Source organism: Pseudopodoces humilis, chromosome 4 (genome assembly GCF_049639895.1).
Source record: "Pseudopodoces humilis isolate 2021_Gansu_Grassland_sample_001 chromosome 4, ASM4963989v1, whole genome shotgun sequence".
Taxonomy (NCBI): Eukaryota; Metazoa; Chordata; class Aves; order Passeriformes; family Paridae; genus Pseudopodoces; species Pseudopodoces humilis.
In genome coordinates, this window is record NC_142203.1 from 57,000,447 (window position 1) to 57,011,046 (window position 10,600).

General features: G+C 41.9%; 1 protein-coding gene across 2 annotated transcripts in view; it reads right to left on the reverse strand.

Annotated features, from left to right (window-relative positions):
* Positions 1-9,782, reverse strand: part of RGS7BP (regulator of G protein signaling 7 binding protein) — a 34,303-nt gene extending 24,521 nt beyond the window's left edge. The window contains exons 1-2 of one of the 2 annotated variants that reach the window (XM_005530102.3): positions 9,584-9,782; positions 6,674-6,840 (exon numbers count right to left, since the gene is read on the reverse strand). In XM_005530102.3, coding sequence (XP_005530159.1) covers positions 6,674-6,840; positions 9,584-9,742 — 326 coding nt within the window. In that variant the 5' untranslated portion in view covers positions 9,743-9,782. Of the gene's footprint in view, positions 1-6,673; positions 6,841-9,583 lie in introns of those variants that run through there. The other variant, XM_088054312.1, reaches the window with a different exon arrangement.
* Positions 9,783-10,600: the final 818 nt, after the last annotated feature.

Sequence of the window (10,600 nt, forward strand, 5' to 3'; positions counted from 1 at the left end):
TAACCAAACCTACCTTAAGTCAGTTCCAAAGAAAAACTTTTATCTTTTTGCTCTTCCTTTCCATCATTTTAGATGCATGTGGATTGTATAATCAGAGAAATTTTTTTACAAGGAATCTATTCAGAACAATACATGTGCATCTTAACCTCTTGTGAAAGGAGTAAGCTAAGATATACTTACTGCACTATCACACACTACATGGTCCTGAAGAGGTACATTAAACTACCCACATCTGATCTTGTTTATTGAAACATTCCCATGCAGACCAACTCCCACTAGTCAAAACAGGATTTGAGTCACTGGAGCAGGTCTGGTCTCTGATATATGGTACTAAGTTCACAATCACTTCAGGATGTAGAAATCATTGAATATATGCCAGCCAAACTAAGTGAAATAAACACTGTCATGATTTGCTTCTAGAATCTGAAATGCTCAAAATCACAAGAAAATTTTAAGCATGTAAGAAAATTCTAGTAAACATTTACAGTAGCTGAATATCAAAGTTGAGGGGAAATGAGACTTTATATGACAAGAATGCTCAGTGATCCAGAAAAAGGGAGACAAAGCTCTCCTCAACTTTACCAATTTCAGACAGTCACAGTTAAATCATCAGGACAATTTCCTAAGTAAAATACTATTAAATGATTGTAAGAATTGTGGATTCTAGCATACCACATTAAAACAACTTACTGAGATGCTTTTAGTAAAGCCTGTGAGAGCAAAATTATGTTTTACATTTCCAAGAGTTTTCTGGAGGATCTCAGTATTTTTTAACTAGACAGGATTTTTAAGGTCAGAACTTAAAGCTGCTCCTGTTTAAAACATCTGCAACATGTTAGCAAGAAACACAAAACCTCGGAAGGATTCAGAAGGCATTATGCTACTGGTATTGTCATGCATAACAGCATTGATTCTTGCAGTGAATATTGACTTCTTTACCTGTTTTCTTAACGTAACACTATTTTTGATATTTAACTGTACTTTTAATCAGGCCACATTCTGGTTATCATGCTGCAGTCTAGTAAGTGAAGCACTTACCTTATTTCGTAACTTTCATCTGGCAGTTGAAACAACGCTAACAACTCCAACAGAGGTTGGCTACAGGCAGCAGTGCCTGTGGTTCAGAACCCCATGATCAAGATTATCACTCTCCCCACCTCTGATACATACACCAAGAGGAGTACCACGGCAGTGACTGCAAAGATGTCCAGGAAGGACAGAGATCATAAATGCTGCTCGATCAGTATCTAGCTGGGGCAGACCTCTGGTTTGTTGCTCTATCTGCTGCCATAAAGTTGGTTTTGAATCAAGATTATAAAAATTCTTCCCTGTTGAGCTAAGTGTTGCTGCGCTTTGTTTCTGCTCAGCTAATACTGACAGCCAGCAGAGCTTTATTTAACATCTGCAGCTAAACAGTTAAGATGGCTTCTGTTACGCCTATCTTAATACAGCTTTCATTAACTTATAGATCTGGAGTCTTCTTTTCATTTAATTTGTAAAATACTTTGAGGGAGCCTTTTTTGTTTGTGTGCTTTAAAAAGCAGATTTTTTTTAGGATTGTAATTCAGGGAAAAACTGGCCACAATTTGGTGTCAGTAGAATGTTTTAAAACAGCCTTAGGAAACGACCTCATATTACTTAGCTCTGAGAAATGACTATTTGGTGCTTATTGAAGACATGAGAATACCTACTGCAGACTGCAATGGAAAACAAAAGTAGAAATTATGTAAAATTAAAAACTTAAAGCAACACTATCTATGATAGTCTTTTTGTGCACAGAATTGCAATCAGGATGTGATTTTTAGCTCACTTTCTCAATTCTTTCTCTCATTCTTCATGAACTTAGGGAAACTTAAAATTAGCAACTGTTTTATAAAAGTAACAGACGCACATAGGTGTCAAATAAGGAAACATTTTCTTTGAATTTTCCCAAGGAGATTTATGATGACTTTGTCACAGGCTGGAAGGGACACCGGAACTAATTTGCTCCAAGCCTCCTGCTCTAAGCAGCATCAGCTACAGAGGGCTACTGAGGGCCATGACCAGTTGAATTCTCAGTATCTCCAAGGGTGGAGACTCCAGAACCTCTCAGCGCACGTGTTCTAATATTCTACTTGCTTTACAATAAAAAAGGAGTTTAAAAAATTTAAATCAATTTTTATTTTCATTTCAATTTTACCTGCTGTCCTATCACTATATATCACTGAGAACAGTCTGACTGTCTTCTTTACATTCCATCAAGTATTTTTATACATATTGATAATATCCCCCTCCCAGCCTTCTCTTCTCCAAGCTAAACAATCCCAGGTCTAACAGTATGTGGGATGCTGCCTAATCATCTTTAAGGTAGTTGACTAGACCTGTCCTTTCCTCCTTTCTACTAGGGAGCCCACTGCATCCATATTCAACAGCCCTGAGTAAAAAGGAAGGATGAGCTCTGTGGACCTGCTGGCAGCATTTCCTAAAGCAGCATAGAAGGCTGCTGGCCCTCTTTGCACAAGGGCACAGCACTGGCTCATGTTCAACCTGATGTTCACCAGAACCCCCAAGATCCTCTTCTGCAAAGCTGCTGCCCCAGTGCGTACTAGAGGTTTATTTCTCCTTAGATTTTGGACTTTGCAACTAGTCAGAAGAACAGAGAAAAATCACTTTCAGAGCTATGCTCACACAGATGTACATTGCCATGCACCCCGAGCTCCTCACACAGTTTTCTTTCATGCAAAAAAGCCACTGCCAACATATATATCAGACTGTCACAGAGACACTGCCAGTTCTGGTCTCAGTGTGCCAAGTGCACACATTATGTAAGACTATCAAGTGCCAGAGAATATGTAAGGACATTTACAAAAGTGTGTGCACAGTTGTGCAGACCTGTATCTTAAAATACAGTTCTGAGTTATCTTTCTCTTGACATCCCAGACTCAGTGGACTCCACACATAAAACCAGCTCCCTGTTTGACGAATTCTAACAGATCACCATTCTATCATTCCATAAAGCAGACTCCCTTCGCCAACAGAGATCTGCATCTTTCCCCCTACCCCCATCTTCTTACTGTTACAATTTTTTTCCTTTCTTTTCTTTGGAAAAAAAATCATGTTGACTCATTTTCTTGTTCCTGTACTTTCTCTAGTTTTGACTGGACAACTAATACTACAAGGATGCACAATGTAAATACTTTCAGATTTTTAATTTTTACTACATTATAGAGCAGAAAATGTGATGAAAGGACCAAACCTTACTCACCCTCCTCAGAAGACAGCTCATTAAGAATCACTAACAAATTTTAGTATGAGAGCAGGAATTGACCTGAAGTCCTGAGAAATACAACACTGACAAGAGGGTTTGCTTAGGGCATTCCTAAAAGAACACTAACTAGAATTAGGATATTTCAATTTAGATTATTTTTATTTCTAATCGGTATTCCTCTTATCTAAAATCTTACTATTTCTATAAGAAAAAGATATGAGAGCAAGTAAAGAAGAGGATGTAGTATCTATGAGGCCCTATTAAGTTGGAGACTTAATTTGAAGCTTTCTTTTTCAGTAATATTTTTTTAGTAAATAGGTTTTCAAAGACATCACAGTGTAAAGATTTCCTTATTCAATCTCAGCATTTTTTGAGTAAAATATATTAATATTTAGAGAAATTGCATTTGTCAGATACAGACTGTTCAGATGCAGCCTTTGCCTACTGAATGCTGAGTGCTGGGTAGAGTCAAGTATGTGAGAGAAGGCATCTATGCACAACCTTCTTTTTTGTATCTTTGCATATTTTTTTATGAAATCTCTGCTACCAGCAGTTGTCAGGTTTGAGGTAGATATAGGGTGATATGGTCTAATCCAGTGTGGACTTTAAAAGGTTTCCTTGCTACCTCATCTTTTTTTTCATTATCTCATTTGTCTTTCTTTCTCTCAGTTTTTAAAACGTGTGAGTTTCACTTCCTCTGCTTCTATAGCTGAATCTGCTTTTGTTGGCATATCAGTGTATCCTTTTTCTACAGGTACACTTGCACGCTTCTACACTACACTTACTTCTCTTCTTGTTCACGTTACAACACTGTCCTACTTTGATGTGTGCCCAGTATTCCAGAACTGATATGCCCAAGACCAATGTATTTTTTGTCCCCATGACTTCTATCCTGCTAAGTTTCTAATGCATTATCTCCACCTCAGCATTTCTTTCCCTTCCCACAATTTCCAAATTTCTTCCCAGAGCTCCCTTTGCCAGCACTAGAGGATTTGTTTTTACTTCTTTCCGTCCAAGTCTTTGCATCTTTCCTCTTTGTTACCTTGCTTAGTTTTGTACTACAAGTGAATTAAGAAAGGAAATAGGTGCCTCTTCTAATTGTCCAAATCAGGTATTTAAGAACCTCAAATGCACAAGTGCCAACAGGAGTTGGACTAGGTGATCTCTAGATGATCACCAGAGGTCCTTCTAACCCTAATTCCATCATTCCATTACATCCTGATATATTCAAAGAGGAGCAGTATCACATTAAGGTGTCTGCTAATGTTACAAGGAAAACACAGCACAAACAAGATAAACAAACTTAGTATTAGACAGTCACACCAGCATCTCCAAAGGAAGAGTGCCCTGCAACACCTCAGATAGATCACTTAGATACTAACTGAACATTACTGATGGCCTAAATTAATAGAATGGTATTCGCTCATGAAATGTTCTAGTCTGGTAGCATAAACAGCTTCTTGCTATTATTTCTTCTAGGTGGGAAAGCAACACATTTTCTTTAATAAGTTTTGGAAGACAGAACTTGTTGTGCTACCCAGTGCAGTGCTGTGCATTTTGAGCTAAAGCAGAGAACTAAATAAGCCTTCATCCCATATGCTGACTAACAGTGGTTTCTGAACAGCACACTACCCTCCTGACTATTTAATACTGAGGATGATTTAATGCATTCCTGTCCCTAAGCATTTTTTTTCCTGATACTTTTTCTTCCTAGCCAATTAGATTCCTATTCCAGATCCTATTTCACATGCACTACATCAGTATTTTTGCTGAGGTAAAGACTAAATCTCTGAGACTATTTATTACCCCTCTCCTTCTATTTATTTTCTTGCTGTATCTTCATTTCCCACCTTTCCTCAAAAATACACCAAAAAAGTTAATGCCTCATTATGGCTTTCCTCAGCTACAGGAGGGTGGGGATGCAAAGCACATCTTGTAAAATGTTTGTCAAACCAAACAAGTAATTTCCAGAGAGTTTCTAACACCTACCAGTTGTTATGGATATCACAGTATTATCAGAGTTATTTAGAACAGTTTTAGATTAGCCAAATGTCAATCTCGCAGCGACTGCGCAACCTTCAGGACATCTTTGTGCATATGACAGACTTCCAGCTGTGAAATGATTGCTTAAAACAACTGTGTACTTTCTAAAAGAGCATGTATCAATTGTTTTCTTTACTGGGAAAAATATTTAAGAGTTACAAAATAGATTCAGCTATTCAAATGTATTATTTTAGTTTATATTAGTTTTTCTTTTGAAAAGAAAAGTCTGAAAGCACACAAGATAAATTTCACTATTGTTTCACATTTTTCAATGTACTGGTTAAAAAGAACTATGTCTATTCATTGCTAATTTTTTTAAAGTTCCCATCAACTTTAGTATTTTAAAAGCATGTATTTTGTTTGAGGAACAAATCAGAGGTCACAAAACCAACTTAAGTCACTCTGCACAAAGTCTTACTTGAAAATGATGACATTTCTACTAAAACACCCAACCAGTATGTTTCCCTGTTTGGTTTGTTTCTTTGGGCTCCCCTTATATATCAAACCTGTAACAGATTTCTTTTACATATTAAAGTGATGAAAGAAATTCAATGGAGATTAGGCAGAGCTACCAAAAAAAAGATGGTGGGTTTTTTTTCTAGTGGTGCACAATGGCTTATGGTAGATTAGATAGATGCAGAAAGTTCTGAGAAAGTGTAATCAGAAAGACATGACTCAGGGGGTACATGTATAAATGCAAATGCCCCAGTCATCATACTGTGAAGCACCCACATGGAATTAGCAGCACGAATTCCCATTTTTTAGGAAAGAGCTATTTATGCTGGTTGATCTTGCACTGAGGCATAGTCTCAAGTATGTGATAATACATTCTGTCACCATGGAAAAAAATGTACATAATGTGATACCAAAGAATAAATTAAAACATTATATGCTGGCAATGCTTTCATTCTTATTTCAACACAAACAAGGGTTTAAAAACATGTAGAAGGTAAACACAAGTTTTTAGACTAGTATTTGTATTCACTTTGCTCAATTTTCACCAAATTTTGGTTGTTTCTTAACTATTCAATTAGGTATACTCAATGGAAGACTGGGCAGAAAGCTATTGCTATTTCACCCTTGAAGGGCATGGCATGGCTTCCCCCTTGATCTACAGTGATACACAATAAAATCCTGTTTGTCTTACATAAAAGCAAGCATCCAGTGAAATCAGAAGGATATGTTCTTGGTAAGGGGACCAGGATTTGATCCCAAATTGTACTATCATAAAGATATGGACATTCTGCAAAATCTGTGGTCATACGCCTCTATGCCTAAAACAGAAACACAGATTAATGCTTTTCTTGAAAGTTTCCATTATGTAGTATTTAACAAAGATTTGCACATGAATATGGCTTTAATTAAACATAAGTTGCCTCCTACCCAGAAATTGCTGCTAGTTTTTGGTGAGCCTGATAGGCCATCTCACATCCTCGGGTTCGAGTTTTGTGCAATTCCGCATGCAGAGAAGGACAGGTGACTGAGACATCCCCAATAGAAATGACCAGCTCCCGATAGAGAGCCACCTGGGTATTGAACTCCTGGACAAGCTGAAAAACAAAAACGATTTACATACATGAGAATTTTTAACTACATTGGTAAAAACAATCCAGTGTTTTAAAAACATGCCAAATCTAGGGCTTGTTCCTGCTGCTCACAATTTCATACACAGGATCAAGAGCACACAATTCTGTAAACGATAGAGCCTCCATGGCAGCTGCTTCTTCTGTGAGCTATAAATGTTCATCTGTAGGAAAATAGTGTTTCTGCTTTTAATATCTGAAAGTGTTTGAGTTATTAGTATTAAGTATTAAGCAGACAAAAAACCATCTGTTTTATTAGTAGCATGAGGTTATTTTTTGCTATCATGAAAGGCAAAAATATCTCCAGAAATTATTGCCTTTGCTCCTCCTGCTTCCTGATTAACAGCATGTTCAGGGACTGGAATGTAGCATTTGCTTTTAAACTGGCAATTTTGCTAATTCATTTTGTAATGATTTCTGTTCTGTCACTTTACTTCAACCCAGATTTCTGACTTAAAACTCATCTGCTGTTACTGGCTGAGAAGATGTACCAGATAAGCACTTTCCTGTTAAAATTCCAAAAAGCACCTTTTCTAAAGTGCATGGGGGAAAAAGAAACAAATGAGTTAATAACCAATACAACCTGCACAGAAATCCAATATCCAGCAGATCCATACCCATTGGATAAATGGGTAATTTCAGAGTGATGGAAAGATCATTATTATTTAGTTCCACTAATGACATACATGGAATTATATTTTAAGGAAATTAAGCATTTGCTGCCTTCTGAAAGACTGCACATAAGACCATTTGCTCCACATGGTGGCGGGGGTGGAAGGATTGGAGTAATAGAACAGAATATTTATTTATCTGTGTTTTGACCTCAATTTCCAAACTACATAAAAACAGACAAGAGTAATTGCTCATAATTCTGCAGTCATCATTATCACCAGAAGTTCAACACACCCCAACATAAAAATATGCCAAGAACCTGGTGTCTATCAGAGCTACCAATTTTTAAAGTCAAGCCCTCAAATTATCATGCTCAGGAAATAAACGAGCCACTTCTGCAGTATTACATTCATAACCTTCATGCATCCCACTGCACTGAACTGTATAGCTGAGAACTGGTATCAAAAATAGTTCTGGCCATGCTTCCTAAAATTTCATTTTAAGAATACCAAATAGGTTCCTCTGCTTCAGGAGCAGCAAGTCAATCCAAGTGCATTTCAGTACATTTGCACCCTCCCACACCTAGATCACAAACAAACCCAAAAGCACCCACCAAACAAAGCCCTAGGCACAATATTTGCTAAATACGTCTTCAACTCTTATCATTCTGCAGCTTAAGAGAATGCATGAACGCAATGGAGAGGAAAAAAATTGTACTATGTTGTGTCATAGAGTGATTATTGTGCATTAGGAAGAAGAGAAAAGTGTTGCATCCTGCAACTGGACACTGGTTGCACCAGACGCAGTTTGCCAGTTCTCACCTGACATCCCTTGCTTAAACAGTCTCATCCCAGTCACCTTAGCACTGCCCAGGAAAACAAAACCACACATATGTTGCTGAATCAAGACAGAAAGCAAGAAAAATGCCACACTGATTTTACCTCCTGAATCCTACTGCAACTTGATAACCCACCTATAAAACATATTTTATTTCTAATCAGTTAATTTTTAAAACTTCTCTGTAACTAACCACATTATGCAAATGAGAATTCGTTTTCTCATTCATCGGGAATGAGAAAAAAGGCGAAACCCAGTAAGATCCACTTGTTGGGTATATTAATAGAGCTACAGTGGCAGCTTTTGTTCCTCCATGCACTGGGAATTGCTCCCAATCTTGAAGCATCAGAGTGGATAATCTGCCAGCACATTTTTCAGCACAAGAGGAAAAAAAATTGCCAGAATCCAGCAGAACAGAAGCAACAACTCCATTTTCAATGCTACTGGACAGATCTTTGGCCACGTATGGATTTGTCAAGATAAAGTAGCAGCAACTTAATTTTTTTCTATATCTGTCACTAGCTAGAGGAACAATTTTGGGGTCCAGTGTCAGGCTCAAGGAGCTCAAGGAGCCTGAAAGGGGACATATGGTGCTGATTTGGAGGAAAGTGTCAGGATACAAGCATTTTGGGTATGACTGGGGAAAAATCTCATACCAGAATGTGACAGTCCATAAATAACAGAGACACAAGTGCTTCACCTGAGGTCTTACAACTGCCAACCAGTTACTCTGGGAAGACTAGTAACAGGTACCACATATATCAGGGACAGAATTTCAGGGCCTCTAATTCTGTGTCCTGATTTCGAAGGATATTAGGGCAAGCATGTGGTTGCTGCACAAGACAGCAAGTAGGCAGTGCAGTGACTGATTTGAGGTAACTATTTACCCATGTAGGCTTCAGTGAACCCAAGTCTGGGTACAGATTTGGACGGATCTACAAAAAAAGCAACTCCAGCTGCTTTGCGGTGTGTCTACTGGGGCGAGGACTCCGGCTCCCGCAGGACTGTCTAGGCGCCCGGCTCCGCGGGCGGGCGGGCGGGCTCCCTGTCCCGCAGGTCTCGTCTTTCCTCCCGGCTCCGGCTTTGGAATAGCGGCGAGCTGGAGTGCAGGGCAGCACCCCGGCGGGGACTGCGGGCTTAAAAACAGTGCAACTGCACGTGATGGGAATTGTCAAGGTGGCGGGAGAAGCAGCACCGCTACCTGTGCCGGGAGAGCTCGGAAAAGGCAAAAAACTACCGCAAGCCCGCCCGGGGTACTCACCGTCTTACAGTCGTCCAGGGTTCTCTGGGTCTGGTAGGCGCTATCGGAGCCGCTGCCCTGGCGTTCGCTGTCGCGGCCGTGCGGCGAGGTCCTGCTGCCCTGGAAGATGGAGGCGGCGGAGCGGGGGCGCTTCCTGCGCCCGCTCGGTGCAGCGCTCATGCACACGCATCCGCCGCGCGGAGCCGCCCGCGGGCGCGGGCAGCGCCTTCCCCGCCGCCGCCGCCGCCCCCGCCCGGGGCGCGCGTGGGGGCCGGCGCCGCTCGTCGCCCCGGCGGGGCCGGAGCCGCGCCGCACACGCCAGCGACCGCGGCTGCTGTGGGCGATAGCCTGGCGCCTGCGGAAAAGCCCGGGGAGCGCCCTCCAGCATCGCCTCCGCTACCGCGCGGAGGGGCGGAGAGGCTGGCGCCTGCCCTCCTTCAGCAGCATGTCAGTCTTCGCGGAACCGCCCCGCCGATGGCATGCTCCGCCGTCCTCCTTCGCGCCGCCAGCGGTGGTGGGGGGGAGCGCGACCGTGCCCTCTGGGAAAGGGCTCCCATACAGCGCCCAGCGCCCCCGGCGGGCGCCCTGCCACACGCGGCGACTCGGGCTTCCCCGCCGGGAGCGGCGCGAAAGGTCCGGAGGGGCTGGCGCCGTCAGCAGCACCGCCCCCGCTGGGCGGGAGCGCCGCGCCCGAGTCCGCCGTGCCCCGAGCCCGCCCGAGCCGTGATGGGGCCGGGCACCGCCGCGCCGAACCCGGGGAGCCGCTGTCTCGCTGGGAGCCGCCGCTGTGCCCCTGGGAGCCGCTGCCGTGCCTCTGGGAGCCGCCCCGGAGCACCCCGGGACCGTAGGGCACCGCCCGCCTCGCGTCTGGCGAAGTTGATACCGGTCTTCAAGAGGCGTGCTTAGGCGTCGCTTTTCTTTTTAAAAAAAGACTTGGTTAGCTACTCAAATATTATCAAATTTAGTCAAATGTTAGAGAGCGTCCCAACGAGAGACACAAGGACGGTGGAGGATCTGGAGGGGAAGCCTTATAAGGAG